Consider the following 20,000-nt stretch of genomic DNA (forward strand, 5'->3'; position numbering starts at 1 on the left):
TGAGTCTGGAGTACCAGGTGTACGACCCCCAGCTGTGGAATGGAGTGCTGCAGAAGCTGCTGGGCTTCAACATGGTGAGCAGAGGAACACACGCACACGCACTCTCATGCACACACATACACACACCAGCCAGGGGCCTGTTCCATGAAGCGAGTTTACTGAATAAGCCAGGCTTTTGCCCGATGTAAGTCTGGCTTGTTCGGTAAACTGGCTTTTGTTGTTATGTTGTTTAGCTGTTTTCTTCCTGTTCCCTCTCAGATAGGACACCTCCAGAAGGTGCTGGAGGCCCTGGGAGCCGTCCCGTCGCTGTGGCAGGTATATTTTCATTTCCTTTGCATAGAGCAGGAAGATAGAGAGATATAAACAGATAGGAAGTACTGTGCCAGTCTTAGTGGCTCAAGGTTTTTTTTAATAACATGCTTAAAATGTTTTAACAAATTCTTAAAGCGTTTTTGCTTTACTTTGATTTTGTATTTTTTGGTGCCTAAGACTTTTGCACAGAACTGTGTGTGTGTGTGTGTGTGTGCGTGGTAGTCGGAGTATACAATACCGCTGTGTGTGTGTGAGTTCCCTGGTGTGACGTGTGTGTGTGTGTGTGTTCCCTGGTGTGACGTGTGTGTGTGTGACGTGTGTGTGTGTGTGTGTGTGTTCCCTGGTGTGACGTGTGTGTGTGTGTGTGTGTTCCCTGGTGTGACGTGTGTGTGTGTGACGTGTGTGTGTGTGTGTGACGTGTGTGTGTGTTCCCTGGTGTGACGTGTGTGTGTGTGTGTGTGTTCCCTGGTGTGACGTGTGTGTGTGTGTGTGTGTGTGTTTCCTTGATCAGGTGTCCAACTTTTCCCGGACGTGGAGAAGCATGATTCTGGCTCCCTTCCTGTCAGGTACCCAGTACCAGCTCACACACAGCCACTCTTCACTCTGGGGACTTTTAAGAAGATATATATTTATATATAAAATCATATTTATATCATAGATTTTTAATACAAGAATAAATAAATAAATAGAATCTAGGCACAACCCTTGTACAATCTTTCAACCTCACGTTTTTTGTATAGAGTAAGATTATGATAAAAATATATAAATAATAATTGGATTACATATTTTGATCACTTTAATGTATTGATATTGTGGGAGGGAAAGTGTGTTGAACCAGCTGTTCTCATGGTGTTGAGGGTGATGAGGATGATGATGAGGGTGGTGATGATGGTGAGGATGATGATGAGGATGATGATGAGGATGATGATGAGGGTGGTGATGAGGATGATGATGAGGGTGGTGAGGATGATGATGGTGATGATGGTGATGATTGTGATGGTGATGATGATGATGGTGATGAGGATGATGATGGTGATGATGGTGGTGATGATGATGAGGGTGGTGATGATGATGATGAGGATGGTGATGATGATGAGGGTGGTGATGGTGATGGTGATGATGATGATGGTGATGATGGTGATGATGCAGGTTGTGTTCTCCTCACAGCCTCCCTCCCCCTCAGCCCTGAGCAGCAGGGCACCATGTACCGGACCTTCCTGCTCCTCCTGAAGTGAGTAGAAGCTGCTGCAGGGGGGGGCAGCAAAACTACCCCTCCCTCCCTTCCTCCTTCCCACCCCCACCCTGCTGATGGGCACGCCACAGTTTTGCGAATCAGGGCACTTTTACAGTTCAACTTCTTCTTTTTTTTTTTACTGCGTACCTGTGTCTTTTGCCCCTACCCTCACCCCCTAGGTGCCCATTCCTGTTAAGCCTAGACCTCATAGGCATCGCTAACCGCTTCGCCCAGGTCAGCCTGCCAGCTTTCGCTTTGGGTGCCCTCCTGCTCATCCCCTGCGCCAAGAGAAAGGAGCTTCAGATCCAGGTCAGGTGACCGGGTCAGGTGACCGGGTTACACAAGCTGTAGTACTGGATGTCAGCCGGCTGTTATATACAGTTGAATATGAACAGTCTTCAGCTACTAAGTCGCTTTCTATACAAGAGATTTCGATATTTTAGTTTTGTGTGACTCAGTGGAGCCTTTCCCTCTTGAAAGGTACTGAACTGTGTGCTTGCTTGCAGGGCCTGCTGTCAGCCTGTGACCCCATCACCCTCCTGGAGCAGGTGGATGATCTCATGACCACAGGGGAGCTGGCTGGAGTTCCCTCCATGGTGAGCTCACCTCCCCCTCACCCACCGGGTCTGGATGGGCGAGCGAGAGACCAGTCGCCCCCGTGTGACCAAACGCTCCCTCTTTACCCTGCGTCTTCCATCCCTCCTTCTTTACCCTGCGTCTTCCATCCCTCCCTCTTTACATTTACATTGTCATTTAGCCGACGCTCTTATCCAGAGCGACTTACAGTGAGTACAGGGACATTCCCCCCGAGGCAAGTAGGGTGAAGTGCCTTGCCCAAGGACACATCGTTTTTGCACAGCCTGAATTGAACCGGCAAACTTCTGATTAATACCCTGATTCCCTAACTGCTTCAGGCATCTTTACCCTGCGTCTTCCATCCCTCCCTCTTTACCCTGCGTCTTCCATCCACGAGAAGTTGAATCTTCCTCCTGTCTGCCCACAGATAAGAGAGACGGTGTTGACTTTCCTCTGCCAGCACGGTCAGTTCCAGGAGGTGTGGAAGACCAAGCATTTCAGTCGTTTGAAGCAGCTGCTGGTCGCTAGCGGACTCCTGCCCCAGGTGAAGAGTCTGCTGGATTACCTGCTCAGCCAGAACTGGTATGGAAAGATTTCTACTGTGTACAAGTCTGCAGTAGTGGTGGTTTGATGTACATTGAGTGCTTATAGTAAAAGGGAACTTGTAAATGCAGCATGTCACTCACTATAAGGAACGAACAAAGCCTATGAACTGTACGTGTGTTGGGATCAATGTTCCCTCTAAGCTGCGCGCATGCGCGGCCGCGCACAACAGTTGAAGGACCTTGCACTATATTTTTCACATTGCGCACAAAATAAAATGATTTTTTTATTATCATTTTAGAAAAACAAGTAATGTTCGGTTGATCGGCCAAGTGCGGCGAAGCACACTTAATACGTTTCAATGTCACTCTACTCAGCCAATACAATTACAATAATAATGTTACATTTGAACATTCTATCTAACGTCCATTTTGGGCTCAGCTCAAGCTTTGACTAGCAACGCAGCAATGGCTAAACGAAAATCAGGAACGTTACCTTTACAGGTGCCCCCAAAAAAGGGCAGTTTTACATTTAAACACGAATGGCTTGATGAAATTGTTCAAACGGATATTAATGTTGTCCATATCACCCATCCCCTACTTTAAGGCTAGGGCCGTTATATATAGCCTGCTGATTGGTTGCAGCAAAGAACAGGTCACAAATTGGTCACAGTACTGAGGTTTGCACTCAGACAGATTTATATTTGCTCAGTGCGGAAAAAAATGAGAGGGAACATCGGTTGGGACAATGGTAGCCTGTGTGGGGGGGTAAGAAATCATTGGACCAATTGTTGGTGATAAAGCAGTGATAATATGTTGTTCATGGGTCAGTCAAGAGGGAGCGAATTGCCTCGCTCGCGAGTACCTCAAGTTCTGGGAGAGGAAAGGAGGGAAACTGGCGGCTGTCAACGACTCAGAAGCCGGGGCCCTGAAGGTAACTCCCAACTGCCAAATCACAGGAACACGGTCCGTATTCGCAGAACGAAACCTGTTGGGTTTGTATATACATTTTTATATGTATATCTTTTTTTGTGTTTGTTCTGCAGGAGTTGCTTAACATGGAGAACGGGGGTTTGGCATGAAGACTCCTGGAGAGACCAGTCTGATATTTATATTTACACTTCCATTATCCATCATACTGTTAATACACACAAATAAATACGTTTGCATGTTATTAAAACATTTATTTCTTCTTTTTAATCGTGAACTTGTTCTTTTTAAAGTATGAAATAGGGACAATAAATGGTGAGTGAGTTGTGACAATCTAGCCAGTTTTCTGCACATATACCGCTGAAGATACTGTGCATGTTTATAAAGATAAAAATAAACGCATAGCATTTTTAACAAGCAATTTAACAGAGAATATGTAGCTTTTCAGACAGGGTTTTTTCAAATATTACTCTAAAGTAGTCAGTTGGACATTATTGGCATTGTCCTCGACGGACTGCGCTGTGGCGGCCAGCTCATCTTTCTGGTCTGCCCTGATCTTCTCCAGGCTGTATTTCAGGAGCTTTCTGTAGATTCTCTTGAACGACGGGTTAATGAAGTAATAAACCACCGGGTCCAGCATGCTGTTGAGGTATGTGAGGCAAATAGTGATGTAGAAAGCCGTCTCCAGGGATCTGTGGCTGTCGCAGTCTCCCTCTCCGGCAGCGAAAGCATCTCTGGCCCAGATTAGGAAACGGGTGATGTTGCTCGGGAGGAAGCAGATAATGAACATGGAGGTCACCACCCAGAGACTCTTCTGCACCCTACAAATGCGGGGAGTCCTATCCAGCTGTCTGGCCCGCAGCTTGCCCGAAATCCGCTGGGAGCAGAACAGGATGATCCCCAGAGACAGCAGGAACTCCAGGATGAACATGGATCTGTTCAGCTCGTCGTTGTGGGTGAAGCTCTCACACCTGTACAGCGTGGAGTTTTCGGTATTGAAGACGTGGGAGCGGGAAAGAAGGTGCGCGTTGGAGGACGCGTTGAGTATCCAAAGCCCGGCTGAAAGGCACGAGGCTTTTAAGAGGGACATGGAGTTTAGGGGGTGGTGAGGATGAACCACACGGACGTAGCGGTCCACGGCGATGGCCATTAAGAACAGAATACTTCCTCTACGGTTCAGAGCCAGCATGAAGAGCGAGATGGTACAGGAAACGTTTCCAAACCTCCAGTCCATCCCTAGCAGGTAGTAACTGACTCGGGCAGGCAGTCCCGTGTTGAGCAGGAAGTCCGCCAGCGCCAGGTTGAACAGGAACACTGTGCTGCTTTTCCAGGGCTTCAGGTGGAAACAGAATATCCAGAGGGCCAGGCTGTTACCGAGGATACCGAGCACGCACTCCAACAGCAACAGGGGAGGAAGGACCCTGGCGAGCAGCTCTACGTCGACACACCTTACCATCGTTGCCATTGACGATTGTGACCCTACCTCAAGCGAGAACGATGGTGAATGAACGGACATACGACCTCGGTGCTGTGATCTCAAAAGACATCCTCATATGGGCAAGCTGTCAGGAAGGAAGTCGAAGCTGAGAAATCATCATCATAAAAGTCCCCAACATTTTCATGTTGAGTATTCTGATCAGTTGTATTTAAAAAAAAGAAGAGTATTCTGTCAAGGTTGTTGAAATGGTAGAACGAGGAAGTGGGACTGAAATACTTAGTGTTGTCATGCTCAATTTATTCGTGTTTTCAGAGCAAACAACGGCATCTGAGTGTGAGTGACATCACAGGTTACGTTCTGCATGTTTACGTTTACGGGAAGGTCGCTTGGGTGGGACTTGCACCCCCACGTCTGAGCGCAACAGTAACTTGTCGTTGGTCCTGAGGGGTTTATATTGTGTTTGAGTCAAACAAACCCGCGTCAACAAACGAAAGCAAACATTGAGAGAATACGGTTCTAACTCACAACGCTCCGTCTTGTGTTTTCAATGTGGGTCGAATAAGTGTCGAGGTACGAGGAGAAAAAGCGATAGTGTGTTTCTCTGTAACCCAGATGCATGTCTGGGTTTAAAAGCAACCTTGAGAGGAACTAACACGTTTAAAATAGCACGTCCTGTAAAATGTGGTTTCATTTGGTTTAATTTTTTTTAAATCACCAAAATTGCAATTTGAGTATTAGAACAGAATACTAGGAGAACATAATTAACACTTTGATGAACCAAATTAGATGAGATTTAGAGGGAGAACGTTTCTTTTATTATATTATTACTCATCAATATTCAAATAACAAACCAATCAGTATTTTCAGAAAAACAAAGAAAAAATAAACAAGTACATCTAATTCAAGTACAAATATTCAAATAGCGAGTTATTCCAGATACATTTCAAGACATTTAGAGTTAAAATTCATCTTATTTTCCAATAGCTTTAAAGACTGACTAAACTCGAAATGGTTTTTAGGGGCCACAAAACTAATAGCAACCAAATATACATGTATGCAAATATTTATCTATAAATCTATCTAAACTTATCGATAATCAATATATGATGACATAAAAATGCTACATCAACGCCAAGTTGATCAATTGCGTTTTATGTCGTTACTTAAATAATGACAGAGAATGTCTAATATAGACATCTTTAAACAGGCTTTGATCATGAGCAGAGTTGTCCTTCTCCACCAGAGCACAGGAGGCAACACAAGCTATGAGACTGAAAACATGATGCCGCATAATGTCCAAAAGGGGGCAGTGTAATCTAATTCTATCGATATGTCAAATTGGCGTGAACGTGTTTCGCAATGGTAGTGTTTTTAACGCTTTAGTGGAGTAAGTTTGTGTGTTTGGGATTTGGAAAACACTTTTCACACATTTCAACATTAAAAGAATCACCATATTAGTTCTGGAATCATTTGTAGGGTTCCATTTAGAAAGTTAAATGTCTCTGCTAAAAAATGTTTCAGCCACATGTGTCAAACGTGTATGTAAATCTGCGGAGATTAATCACAGTGTGAAGACCATGGGGCGCGGGGCACAAGTTGTTTCCCTGGGCAGGGTAGGAATGTGAGAGAGCCAGTTTGTCCCGTGCTGTAAAAACTTATCTCGTCTTCCTGAAGGACCGACCATCAACAAGCCTTTCATTCTCCACCTGCATACCAAACCACAATCTGTCATAGCCCCACAGGTACCGTCAATGCAAAGAGGCAAACGTGTCGTTAAGAGTTTTGAAAATTTTTACAATGAGGACAACAGCAAAGGAACAGCCACTCTATGCAAACGAAGTTATCGTTTGTTACACACCACACATGATTGGAGATAAAGAGGGGCAGTGATTGCATGACCAATCTTGACAGACCTGAAAAACACGTTTCATGCTGTGTAGCCTACAATAGCAAAAAATGTAACGTCAGCTTTAGAATTACACACTACACTGCAAGTTTACCCAGAATTAAAATAAACCAATTTGGTTTGTCATGTTTCGAAATCGGTGTTCTGTAGCCTAAGCACCTTCTCTGTTAAATTCCTTTTAGAGCGCAATTAATTATATTGTTATCAAGCGAAACTATTAGCCAGCCTAGGCTATGTCAAATTATTGTTGATGCTGACGTTAAGAAGTAGGCCTATTATCAAAGGAATAGGTATTCCTGAGTCTGCATGGAGACCAAGGAAGGACCAAGTGAATCTAAGATCGTTGACAGCACCTGACCTTTCAAACTCGATTACATATTTTGTGCTTTTATAAGATTCTTAATAGACCTATGCTTGCAAAACCTCCTGGCCTTCCAACGGACTGTGTCCAGGTGCAAGGAATTGATTCATCGAGGTAGTTTAGAAATTGAGTAGCCAATGGCAAATGAATAATGGAGGAAATTGAATTTTTGGGGGGGTCCTTCAATTTTATTCAAATTATGTCAATAAGGAAAATTTAAAAATGTACACTAACACTGATTTGAAAGGTGTGACCAACGCTGATCAACGTTTCAACTGACTTTCAAAAAAGCAGTTTAGGTCAATACCGCATGACGTAGCTAAAAAAACCCTCCCTGTCGCATTGGCTCCCCCCGCGTTGCTATGTGCGAACTACTGTCGTATCATCCAGTGTATCCTGAACGAGGATCCGTATAGCAAACACAGCCAACATACTCGTCTGTCCTCCTTCACCGGTGATGTGTGTACCCCTGTGAATGCTCTGCTTCCAAATGCCAGTCGCTGGTATCGAACGGCTGGAACCGAGTGATTGTGTGCTGGAGCTCATACCGAATATATCCAGGATAGCCTATTCACCATTTGGATTGTTAGCCTAAAGAAGACGCGGAGACACAGTAAATATTTAAAACGCTCGGTACCGTCGATTATTTCTGAGAATTCAACCCGGTTCCAGAGTGGAGGATGAACACCATACGACAGGTGCCTTTAAGGGTGAAAAGCAAGAGGACAGAAACGAATTTAGGAGCTGAGAGAGAACATTTCGACAAACAGCAGGTACATTTAGAAATACCTGGCAGGTTGTGTTACACGGTCGGTGTTTTTTTCCGCAGATCTACCAAACATATGTAGGCAATCGATTATGGAAGGCCGCAAAGAGAAGTTGGTGAAGTGTCAGTCATTCAAATTTGGACGCATTTTTTAATCTGCGGATTCTATTGACATTTCTAAGCGGATGCTGTAGCCTATTTTAGCTTTAGATACATGCTATAGTTATTAAATACCTATTCCTATCCTATGTTTTGTCAAGGTTTTAAACGCTGGTCGCGCGTTTCGAGTCAATATCTACTTTTGGCCCATCACTTGAGACGAGATCCATCAAACAAGTATTGCTACTTTCACTTAGAAGTGAAATACAAAACAAGTCTTAATGCACCATGATGATTTATTTTTAAGTGTACCAATTTCTTTAAAAAGAATAATTGTGTTTTTTGGGCTATCTTGTTATTATCAGTGACCTATGCACTTTGTAAAGCTCTCTCTTGGAAGTCGCTTTGGATAAAAGCGTCTGCTGAATGAATACATGTAAATGTAAGGAGAGGCGGTTAGAGCAGAAACGCATTTAGACTGTAAATTACGAATGGCCGTCGCCTATGTCTGGATGGTTTTAAATAATTCAGTTGGAAAGACCATGCTGTGGAAGTTGAACTAAAAACTTGGTCTGCACACAGCCACTTATTCATTAATTAAACATTTTCCACCACTAGTTTTTACAGAACTTAACCACCAGAAAATCCTACAAAAATATGTATACCCTTTAAGAGAGCAGTGGGCCATGGGAAATGCGTCTCGTGGAACACGTTTGATAATCAGCTGACCCTTCTTGTTTGTAATTCCTTCATACCTGTTTACTCGTGTGCAGGATATGGGTGGAGACATGGTATTGGCCTACCCGTGGTCATTCCATTGAGACACTGTTAATGGAATGGCATTTGAAGACCTCCGGATCGTTTTCTTTATATCAACATTTCATATAGTCCAAGCGGCTTTTGTTTAATGTGGAGTGTGTGTATCCAATCATCAGAGGCCGTCTGATGCTCTAACAGGCCTGTTGTCAGATGTCAGAACAGATGCAGTGTCAGATGGCCGAGCGGTTAGAGAATCGGGCAATTAATCAGAAGGTTGCCGGTTTGATTTCCGTCAGTGAAAAAGGATGTTATGTTCTTGGGCAAAGCACTTAACCCTGCTTGCCTCGGGGGAATGTCCCTGTACTTACTGTAAGTCGCTCTGGATAAGCGCATCTGCTAAATGACAAAAAAAAAAAAAAAAAACATTAGCCACTGGATACAACCTTCAGTGAGTAGGACATGCAAAGTATAGCAACGATAAAGCTAATCTGAACCTATATGGAAGAGGAAGAATTCCTTTTGGGCGTTTGAGTAAGGAAACAATAGAGGGAGAAAGAGAGAGAGTGTACAATCTCCTTGACGGCTTTGTGGACTGGATGATGTAAATCCATCAAAGATAATCCATCAGATCATATCATCGGTCCCGTGGCGTGGCCTGCACACAACTGACAGTCCCGAGATCGGAGATGACGTCACCTCCAACAAGACGTGTTCCTGGGTCTCCTAGGGGAAGTGACTGAGTCACTGTGATTCAGCTTGTCTCTCTCGTGAAAAACCTCTCAGGGCTGATATTTTGGGTTACTTGTCACTTCTACAGAGAAACAGGTCGGGTTTATTCGAACACAGATCTCCTTTGCACAACTGGAGCGACGCAAACAATGATTGGATATCTTTGTTGTTATACAAGTACATAAATCACGTGTTGAATCGGCAGACACGACTGCTGTAAGCTTGATGCACACCTGTATGTGTCTGTCCGGTCTACATTCTTGTCTGGTTTCTCTCTGTTGACTTTCAGTAGCAAGGTCAAGTGTCCCACACTAGTCTGTTGTTTACACTCTCTACCTGTGTGTGTGTGTGTGTGTGTGTGTGTGTGTGTGGTGTTTGCCCTCCTAATTCCAGTCACTGTTGCCGAAGTGCCCATGAGAGAGGGGGAGGGGGGGGGGGAAGGGGGGGGGGAGTGGTCAGAGCAGAAGGCAAAACGCCACCGCAGGAGTGAGAACAGAGAAAGCCTTTCTCACCATTATCGTTTCAGCCCTGGAATCTCATTCAAAAATGCCTCGTCACCCCCCCCCCCCACCACCACCACCACCACCACCAAGGCAACATTGTGTTGTCGTGGCGATGCCAGGCTCACCAGCCGGTTAGCGAGAGGATGGGCAGGGAGACGAGCAGTCTGGTGTGGGAGACGCTTGGCGGGTGAGAGGGGCTCCTGGGACCCTGTCAGCCCTCACGGAGGGTGTGTGTCACCCGGCTGGCACGCCACACGGAGCACACACCAGGCTCGCTCGTCTGGGAGCAACTTCCTCTATGGTCAGTAACCCTAAACCTAACTGCAAGTTGGCCTTGTTTAGCATTCAAGGTTCTGGTCTGTGGTGTGCTGTGGGCTGGGAGTGATACGGAGACACACACACACTAAGGCCCTGAGAGCAAGTTCATCAAAGGCAGGAAGGGCAGGGTCTGTTAGGGTTGGGTTTCTGCGTAGGGACACCGTGGGGACTGAGCCTGCTATTGTGCTGCTGCGAGAGAAAGTTTTAGAAAAAAGCTGGAATGGGGGAGTAGGAAGTGACTGGGGAGTTGGATAACTGCCTTAAGAGGTGTTCCCAGGATACAGCTAGCATTTGATCTTACGGGAGGCAACGTTGAGATGGATCGGTTGAAATTCGGTTCGTGTTTTAAGTGGACGGCAGGGGGGTCTGAGTGTTTTGATGATTTTAAATGTTTCCCCATTTTTTTCATAGTCAATGTCTCCCCTAAGAATGTGGAAAAGGAAGCACTTTTTACCGTGCAAATCATTCTGAGACGTGTATAGCCTATCTTTAGAAAATATCTCGGTGTTAGAATAAAGCCTAGAGTTAGAATATGTCCTACTGTTATACAACCCATGAAATGGCCCTAGTGTGAAGAAAATATCCAAATGTTCCTGCTGTGTTCCCACAACCTAATCTGTTGTTTTTCCCTCAACAACGTTGTGAAGTCACATCCAGTGAAGAATGACCTCGATATTACATCCAGCTCAGACCGTGGAGTACAGCATGTATTTAATTCTTGTCACTGACTGACTTCCAGCATAGTGGATGTGGGAGGAGAGAGAGCTGAAACCTAGCGTGCTAGTACTGTATGACCAGATGCTACGCTCAGCGGCGTCAGTGGCGTGAGCTTGTGGTTTAAAGGCGTTAAAGGGTGACAGTCCCCGCTCAGGTCTGAGTGTGACCTTGGCCGCGAAGGCGCTAACTCCTGCGGCGTTGTGTTTAATTAAGCTGATAAGGTGCAGCATAACTGCCCTCGCCGCCAGCTGAGAGCCTAGCATAGTCCAGCAGAGGGGTGAGGAGCGTGCTTCCACAGAGCAAGGATGTCCAGGCACATAGACATGCTGTTGAAACCTAGAGAAGATGAGGTAAGGAGAGGCCCGTCATAGACTGGTGTGGATAGTGTGTGTGTGTGTGTGTGTGTGTGTGAATACAGTGTAATTATCTACAATGTAGTTGGCCAAGAACCTTATGGCTGGCCTGAGGGATTAGTATGAGCTCATGTCTCTTCTTCTCAGCTTCTCCCTCCATCTCTCTCTCCCTGCTCTCACTAGTATCCTAGTGAATCTGTCGCTGACATGGGATTAGGGTGTGTTTTCAGGAGCATGCTGGATTTGGAATGTGTTTGGGCAGCCAATCAGTGTCACTCCGACACACTGAAGAGCTGCAGTTAACAACCAAATGGATTATCCCTTGCCAACGGTGTTACGGTATTCCCTCTGTGAAGGGTGGGAGTGTCTGGTGAGGGGGGGGTGGGGGGGGGGGTAGGATGCAGTCATATTCTTCCCTCTCTTTCTCTAACTCCCTCCCTCACTCTGTCCATCCACCCCTCGCTGCCTGGTTAACTTTCTCTTCATCACGTGGTCCCTCCCCTTTTGCGATGCCTCTCTCTCTCTCTCTCTGTCTCTCTCTCTCTATCTGTCTCTGTCTCTCTATGTCTCTCTCTCTCTATCTGTCTCTGTCTCTCTATGTCTCTCTCTCTCTATCTGTCTCTGTCTCTCTATGTCTCTCTCTGTCTGTCTCTCTCTCTCTCCCTGTCTCTCTCTCTGTCTCTCTCTTTCTCTGTCTCTCTCTCTCTGTCTCTCTCTCTCCTCTCTGAGTGACGGGCAGTCTGAAAGCAGCCATGCTGTTCCCGGGCCATCTGTCCCGGCCCGGGTGCCAGGCCCAGTGTGCCAGAACGTGGCTTCCATCCAACCCAATCTTCCACCCCAGCTGACGGGCTTCCTCCACCACCACTACCCCCCCCCCCCCAAACAAGCCCCTCATTGTCCCTGGCCGCAGTACCCAGACCCTGGCTACTGGGTAAGCCAGGGCCCTAGTGGGGGCCTGGGGAGGAGGGAGGGAGGGAGGGACGGGGTCCCCCTGAACCAGGACAGCCATCTCCCTCTGCCCTCCGGAGGGACTGCTGCCGGCCACAGTAGGCCCTCTGTGCTTTGTTAGGAGACGGTGTCTGTTTGGTTGGGGGGTGTGTGTGTTTGGGGGAATGTGTGTGTTTGTGTTTGGTCGTGTGTGTTTGGTGGCGTGTGTGTGTGCGTTTGGTTGAGTGTTTGTTGGTGTGTGTGTGCATGAATGTCGCTGTGTTGGTCTAATTGAGTGTCTGTGGTAGAGGGACAAAGGGCACACCTGTTTGAATAGCAGCCCGTCTCTGGAAGATAGTTGGGGAGAGAGGGAGGCTGAGAGAGAGAGAGGCAAGGGGAGGCTGGGGGGAAAGGGGGAGGCTGGGGGGGAGAGAGGGAGAGGCTGGGGAGAGAGAGGGAGAGGCTGGGAAGAGAGGGAGAGGCTGGGGAGAGAGAGGGAGAGGCTGGGGAGAGAGAGGGAGAGGCTGGGGAGAGAGGGAGAGGCTGGGGAGAGAGGGAGAGGCTGGGGAGAGAGAGGGAGAGGCTGGGGAGAGGCTGGGGAGAGAGAGGGAGAGGCTGGGGAGAGAGGGAGAGGCTGGGGAGAGAGAGGGAGAGGCTGGGGAGAGAGGGAGAGGCTGGGGAGAGAGAGGGAGAGGCTGGGGAGAGAGAGGGAGAGGCTGGGGAGAGAGAGGGAGAGGCTGGGGAGAGAGAGGGAGGCTGGGGGGGAGAGAGGGAGAGGCTGGGGAGAGAGAGGGAGAGGCTGGGGAGAGAGAGGGAGAGGCTGGGGAGAGAGAGGGAGAGGCTGGGGAGAGAGGGAGAGGCTGGGGAGAGAGAGGGAGAGGCTGGGGAGAGAGAGGGAGAGGCTGGGGAGAGAGAGGGAGAGGCTGGGGAGAGAGAGGGAGAGGCTGGGGAGAGAGAGGGAGAGGCTGGGGAGAGAGAGGGAGAGGCTGGGGAGAGAGAGGGAGAGGCTGGGGAGAGAGGGAGAGGCTGGGGAGAGAGAGGGAGAGGCTGGGGAGAGAGGGAGAGGCTGGGGAGAGAGAGGGAGAGGCTGGGGAGAGAGAGGCCGGGGGAGAATAGAAAAAGAAAGAATAGAACAATTCACGCCTTCATTTGTGACTTTTTGCCAGCTGAATTGCTCAGTAATGTAATGAGCTTTGGTTCAGTCAACTAGGGAGTGAGACAGCCTCAGGTTGTACACATCTCTGATTCATTCTGACTCAGTAAGGAAGAACTATTCTTTGTGTATTGTCTTTTTTTAGTGTTTTGTAGCGCGGGTTGAAAGATTTCTAGCAGCCAGTCTTTCCTGCTCCTGTTTGCCCAAGTTGTTCTCTTTGTTTAGTCCAACAGGTTCGCTAATCCTGTGTGTTTATCTAAACCCGTAATGATTAGATTCATGTAGACGACTCAAACCCAGCGAGTTTGTGTCGTGTGCTTTTCTTGTCAACATCTTTTGGCTGTTTTTTCCCTTCCATGTTTCCTGCCTTCACCTGGACTTGTTATACCTGTCAGGTGAGGTGCCCGAGGGGGAGAACTGGGCCCGCTCCATCCTGGAGACGGGGACATTCTTGTTTTCCTTCATTGTCATCATTACCAGTGTAACGGAGCCCAGGACACTACCAAGGCAGGGGGATCCTTCTCTTAACTACGTAGGCCGCAGCCCCTCCAACCACAACCACACTCAATACAGCCGCGCAACAACAAATAGAGTGAGTTTGAACGATATTTGCGCATGGCTTCAATTGGCAGCTCTTGATGTTGGGTTTGAATAATAATAAGACTTTATTCATATAGCACATTTCATACAAGAACTGCATTTCAAGGTGCTTTACATAAAATCAATAAAAACAATAATACAAGTGTTAAAAGTAATAATTAAAATAACAACAACAATAAAATAACTAATACAAGTAGTAAAACCCTTCTGAGAGAAAATGTGTTAAATGCTTTGGTATAAAGGTAGGTTTTAAGCTGTCTTTTAAAAATAAACCCAAAGTGTTTACACTCGTTGTTCCTGTGTTGCGTTGATGCCTATTTTGGCAGTTTACAACTGACGCTGAGAATAGATGTTGTTGAAGCATTGAGGTCATGTCTGGGCCGTGTTCCTGTGTGTGTTTTGGAGGCTGATTAGGTGGTTGTTCGGTTGTTGGTCCCCTAGATGGATCTGTGGTCACCGCTGGGTGTTGAGAGGTGACTGTACGCAGCATGACTCCTGGAATGCAGAGCACCAGTTTCATGCCTGACACACCCACACAAACATTACAGAGGTCTGGTGGCCATGTTACTTTGGGTTGTCTGATCTCCTGGAGAAGCAGCGGACGATGACCTGAGAGCCACAGCTCAAATACCAGCTCCTTTTTGTCAAATTTAAATTTGAAAAATTTCGGGGCAGTTTCGGATTCCACTCGGAACCAGTTACAGCGGAACTTTGTTTTGTCTCTGGTTTGACTTCTTCTAGAAACAGCCTCTGCAGGCACATCTGTGTTGTTTGTAAGGGCAACTCCCTCCCTCCCCTCCCTCCCTCCCTCCCTCCCTCCCTCCCTCCCTCCCTCCCTCCCTCCCTCCCTCCCTCCCTCCCTCCCTCCCTCCCTCCCTCCCTCCCTCCCTCCCTCCCTCCCTCCCTCCCTCCCTCCCTCCCTCCCTCCCTCCCTCCCTCCCTCCCTCCCTCTGTGCTGACACAGTTGAAACCAGAGCCCAGTTGTTGTCTTGTCGACTGCTGCTGAGAGTGGAGACCGTGTGGAGTCACATGACCCCGGAAGCTCCCAATCGCAGCCTCGCCCTGAGGTCACCTGACTCAGGCCCACAAGCAGGAAGGAATGTTCAGGCTTGTCCGGCGCCACGGGAGATGGGTAACCGTGGAGACTGACTGACACCTGTACTCTCTCTCTCTCTCTCTCTCTCTCTCTCTCTCTCTCTCTCTCTCTCTCTCTCTCTCTCTCTCTCTCTCTCTCTCTCCTACAGCTGAGCAGCATCAGCAAAGCCATCAACACTGCAGAGACCCCTGTGAAGGAAAAGCATGCTCGCCGTATCCTTCTAACATGGCCGACTGACTGACCGACTCCTCGGTGGACGTGCTTTGACCACCGCTAGGAGTTCTAGTAGTATTTGTGCGGCGGTATAAAAGTTTCAATGCTGTGAACATTTTTGATTTCATAATATCTCAAAGCATTTTTGCATTACTTTTTGTTTTTGTGTTTGTGCCTAACACTTTTAAAGACAAAAACATGTATATTGTTTGCATGACAGAAGAGAGTGTTGTGTGCTTGGTGTTGTGTCTCCTTGACAATGCCTCCTAGGGATTATTCTTGGGACCCACAGGGAGAAGGGAGCGTTCACCTTCTGGTCCTACGCCCTGGGCATCCCTCTGGCCAGCAACTCCATCCTCAGCTGGAAGTTCTGTCACGTGGTGCACAAAGTGCTCCGCGACGGCCACCACAATGTAAGGCCTCCCTTCAGCCTCCCCCCAGCCTCCCCCCAGCCTCCTTCAGCCTCCCCTCAGCCCCCCCCCCCCAGCTTCCCTTCAGCCTCCCTCAGCCATGGTCCTCCTGTTCAGCCTGTTCTAGATGTTTCCCCTCTTCCAGCACACCTGGTTTGCTTCACCCTGCCCCCCTCCCTGACTTGGAACTTATTTGCAGTCGTCAAATACTCTTAATGGACCGATCAAACAACAGTACTGAGATAGCAATGAACTAACCACTCTCAGACCCCGCCCTGATAACGATCTCTTCACGCTGGTCCTGTCGGGGTCAGCAGAGCGACTTAATCGAAAAGACTGTTTGTAACTCCATCTTATCAGGTTACCGTCTCAATGCTGTTGCGTTGACGTTTCCCCTGCCCCCCCCCCCCTGCCTTCTATGTTCCCCCCATCAGAGCCTGCAGGACTGCATGAGGCACCACAGCACCATCGTGGAGACTGGAGCTCTCTGGGTGAGTCTGTTATATATACACACATTCTAGCAGCAGTGCATGTTTGTAAACCGCTTTTCACCCTCTGAGAAGCACTTCCTGTGTGGGTAAGGGTAATCCACAACAGATGAGAAAGGAGATGTGCGGGGGGGGGGGGGGGGAGATATGCAGATTAGATTTGTTTTCCCTTTCCTGCTGTTCAGATCAAGCTCAGCTTAACCCTGTCCACTCCATCTCGTTTCCAGGGCAACCTTCACGACAGATATGGACAGCTGGTGGCTCTGTACTCTAAGCTCCTCTGTACGAAGATGGAGTTCCACGTAAAGGTGAGGGCTCCCCCTGCTGGACAGGAGGACTGTGTGGGCCAGTGCCGTCACTGTAGTTACTGCTGCAAGGCCATGAAATCACAAAACGCCATCTGACAACCTGGAATTAGGAAACGCGTCTCGCAATTTGAACTGATGCAAGATACAGGAGATAATATGTCAAGGCTACTGTATAAAAACTATATAAGCGATTTAGCCGCACTGTAGCCTAAATTAGAACAGTATTAGGAGATGGTTGGAAGGCATTGACCCAGCATGATCTTCCGTGCAGCACTCAGAAATCCGACCCAACCTGGAGGTTACAGACGAGGTCCTGGAACGCACTGCAGGCACAGACGTCAATAATGTGTGAGTGTCCTCTCCTTTCTCTCCTCTCCTCTCCTCTCTCGTCTCTCCTCTCTCCTCTCTCCTCTTCTCTCCTCTCCTCTCCTCTCTCGTCTCTCCTCTCTTCTCTCCTCTCTCCTCTCCTCTCTCCTCTCCTCTCTCCTTTCTCTCCTCTCTCCTCTCTCCTCTCCTCTCTCCTCTCTCCTCTCTCCTCTCCTCTCTCGTCTCTCCTCTCTCCCCTCTCCTCTCCTCTCTCCTCTCTCCTCTCTCCTCTCTCCTCTGTCCTTTCTCTTCTCTGCTCTCTCCTCTCTCCTCTTCTCTCCTCTCCTCTTCTCTTCTCCTCTCTTCTTCTCTTTGCTGCAAACACATCAGCTCCAGGCCCCACAGGCCTGTGACGCGTCCTAATGACTCTGAACCAAATCGTATCTGTGCTGTTCTCCGAAACGTTCTAACGTTGAGGAATCTGTATTAAAAAGCTCCGAGACAAGTCCCCTTGTCTCTGATCCAGGAGGGGAGCAGCGAGGAACCCTGGTGGGTCCGCTGGCGGAGGTTTGGAAGGGCGGGCCTCATGTGACTCACACGATGTCCACTGTGCTCCTGCAGGTTCCAACTCACTGTGGAGGTTTTTGATTACATGGATGCAGAGCTGCGCCTGGCTGAGACAGGTGAGCAGGGAGAGACTAACCCCTATCCACCCCTCAAACTCCCTGAAAACTGATAAACCCAGTTCTTAAATTACACTCCCTAATTACACCAAACATAAGAGAAAACGCCTGCCATCTGTAAGCCTGAGATGGCTGAGATTGGACCTTTTTTTCATGGCGTGCGCTTCACTTCCTTTGCGGATGTTGTCAGATCCTTTCATCCTGAACAACCATAAACAAACCCGGGAATTGTAAACAAGACTCTCTGGCAGTCTTTCTGACTAACTGTCCCTGATTTTCTGTGTAAAGCCGGTATCTCCACTCTGCCTCCAGTCACATCCGCACCCTGTGTGCTCTGCTGAGAGTTGTTCTCCTTGCCTGATTTTATGAAAGTGCTAGACTTTAAGCAGTAATGACGACTCACCCACTTATTTTAGCCCTAGAGATCATATGCCTACTGATTTTATTTCAGTCACTAGTCTACTATGATTAACTATGTCTAGCATTGATTAACGAACACCTGTTGGCTGTATGTTAAATGTTCTCTTCCACTCTAAATTGTGTGTGTGCGTGTGTGTGTGTCCTCTCCAGTGATCCGGCAGCTCAACACGTCCATCGCCATCTCCACCCTGACATCAGGCCAGTGCCGGCTGTCTCCCCTCATCCAGGTGATCCAGGACTGCAGCCATCTCTACCACTTCACCGTCAAGCTGCTGTTCAAGCTGCACGCCTGTGAGTCTCCCAGGCCCTGCCTCCCCCAGGCCCCGCCTCCCCCAGGCCCCGCCACACACTCAACTCCTGCTAAAGCCTCAACCTCCATCGTCTGAGAGACAAAGTCTTTTCATGGTCGTTTAAAAATAACAGTTTAACCTGCAGTTGTCTTGTCTTTATGACTGCATAAAGACGTAACCTTTTTAGGTTTGAGGGGGATTTTTAAATAACTGTCTCACCTCCTGCAGCCCTGTCCTGTTTCACAGTGAATTTAGTTGTGTCCTTCTGGGTTTGCAGGCCTCCCAGCAGACACTCTGCAAGGACATCGGGATCGTTTCCATGACCAGTTCCACAGGTAAGTCACCTGGGCCCTGGGGCCCCAGGTAAATGAGGGCAGCAGTCTGGAGCAGGAGAGACGCTACACCCTTTCCCCCTCCCTCCCCCCGCCTCATCCTCTCCCATGCAAATCTTGTCATCCCTCCCTCCTACCCTCCCCACTGTGTTTAGTAGTAGTAGCTAGGAGTATTTTTAGCGCTCGCCTCAGCAGTGGCACCTATGGGTCGTACATCTCCCAGTGTGAGAGACCAGGGCTTGACTTGTGTTCTGTTCTGCAGCCTGAAGACGTTCTTCAACAAAGCTAGGGACATGATGTTCTTCAAGAGGCTTATCCAGATCCCCAAGCTGCCTGATGTAAGAGGGGGCAGGGGGGAGGGGGGCATTGTCTTGATTGTTTAGATACATATACACGTGTGTGTGTGTGTGTGTGTGTGTGTTTGACGTCTCACAAACAAAGTGTTGGATGACACAATCAACCCTCTCTCTCTGTCTTTGTGTGTCTGTCTCTGTGTGTCTCTCTTTCCCTGTCTCTCTCTCCGTCTGTCTCTCTCTTTGTGTGTCTGTCTCTGTGTGTCTCTCTTTCCCTGTCTCTCTCTCTTTGTCTCTCTCTCCATCTGTCTCTCTCTCTCTCTCTTTGTGTGTCTCTCTCTTCTCTCTCCTCATCCTTCCATCTCCTCGTGGCTCCTCCCCCCCAGTCTCCTCCTAACTTCCTGCACGCCGCCTCGCTGGCCAAGCACGTGAAGCCGGTGGTGGTGATCCCCGACGAGGAGCCTGAGCAGCAAGAGGACGATGACGACGACCCCGAACCCCTGATAGAGGTCAGCGAGGTCAGCACCCCCAGCCTCCAGGCCCAGACACAGGTACCTGAGTGTGTGAGGGTGTGTGGGGGTGTGTGGGGGTGTGTGAGGGTGTGTGGGGGTGTGTGGGGGTGTGTGAGGGTGTGTGAGGGTGTGTGGGGGTGTGTGAGGGTGTGTGGTGGTGTGTGTTTGAAGGTCGAGTTTGTGTAATGTTTATATTAATAATTATAATAACAGATAATGTATTCACTTGCTGACATCCCGTTGGTGTTTCTCCACAGCAGTTTGACATATTCGACCAGACGTTCGGACCTGCCAACGGTGGCTTTGATGACAGGTGAGCCGAGGCTGTGTCAGGTGCTCCTGCACGGTATGAGGAGCACGTACATTACGGCTCTCAGCTGACCGCCACATTTAGTCATTTAGAAGACGCTCTTATCCAGAGCGAGA

At 48.3% G+C, this 20,000-nt stretch overlaps 3 protein-coding genes across 3 annotated transcripts in view; 2 read left to right on the forward strand and 1 right to left on the reverse strand.

Annotated features, from left to right (window-relative positions):
* Positions 1–3,864, forward strand: part of kntc1 (kinetochore associated 1) — a 22,168-nt gene extending 18,304 nt beyond the window's left edge. The window contains exons 54-62 of the mRNA XM_084694424.1: positions 1–74; positions 259–315; positions 824–878; positions 1,480–1,543; positions 1,726–1,855; positions 2,053–2,142; positions 2,550–2,704; positions 3,496–3,598; positions 3,711–3,864. The exon at positions 1–74 is cut by the window's left edge and continues 22 nt beyond it. Coding sequence (XP_084550550.1) covers positions 1–74; positions 259–315; positions 824–878; positions 1,480–1,543; positions 1,726–1,855; positions 2,053–2,142; positions 2,550–2,704; positions 3,496–3,598; positions 3,711–3,746 — 764 coding nt within the window. The 3' untranslated portion in view covers positions 3,747–3,864. The remainder of the gene's footprint in view (positions 75–258; positions 316–823; positions 879–1,479; positions 1,544–1,725; positions 1,856–2,052; positions 2,143–2,549; positions 2,705–3,495; positions 3,599–3,710) is intronic.
* A 196-nt stretch (positions 3,865–4,060) lies between these two features.
* Positions 4,061–5,059, reverse strand: LOC146220024 (hydroxycarboxylic acid receptor 2-like). Its single transcript, XM_084694914.1, has one exon. It carries the CDS (start codon positions 5,057–5,059, stop codon positions 4,061–4,063), a length of 999 nt encoding a protein of 332 aa, XP_084551040.1.
* A 2,609-nt stretch (positions 5,060–7,668) lies between these two features.
* Positions 7,669–20,000, forward strand: part of hip1rb (huntingtin interacting protein 1 related b) — a 20,961-nt gene continuing 8,629 nt past the window's right edge. Inside the window, exons 1-12 of the mRNA XM_084694913.1 lie at positions 7,669–8,072; positions 15,468–15,531; positions 15,803–15,945; positions 16,377–16,433; positions 16,658–16,738; positions 17,010–17,086; positions 17,666–17,727; positions 18,298–18,438; positions 18,715–18,772; positions 19,032–19,107; positions 19,449–19,613; positions 19,832–19,887. Coding sequence (XP_084551039.1) covers positions 7,980–8,072; positions 15,468–15,531; positions 15,803–15,945; positions 16,377–16,433; positions 16,658–16,738; positions 17,010–17,086; positions 17,666–17,727; positions 18,298–18,438; positions 18,715–18,772; positions 19,032–19,107; positions 19,449–19,613; positions 19,832–19,887 — 1,073 coding nt within the window. The 5' untranslated portion in view covers positions 7,669–7,979. The remainder of the gene's footprint in view (positions 8,073–15,467; positions 15,532–15,802; positions 15,946–16,376; positions 16,434–16,657; positions 16,739–17,009; positions 17,087–17,665; positions 17,728–18,297; positions 18,439–18,714; positions 18,773–19,031; positions 19,108–19,448; positions 19,614–19,831; positions 19,888–20,000) is intronic.

The sequence above is a fragment of the Hypomesus nipponensis genome, chromosome 28 (assembly GCF_054491055.1).
Source record: "Hypomesus nipponensis isolate SF chromosome 28, ASM5449105v1, whole genome shotgun sequence".
Classification (NCBI taxonomy): Eukaryota; Metazoa; Chordata; class Actinopteri; order Osmeriformes; family Osmeridae; genus Hypomesus; species Hypomesus nipponensis.

What these genes read in the sequence shown, in the direction of transcription:
- LOC146220024 (XM_084694914.1), bottom strand. Translation starts at nt 5,059, where the DNA reads ATGGCAACGATGGTAAGGTGTGTCGACGTAGAGCTGCTCGCCAGGGTC.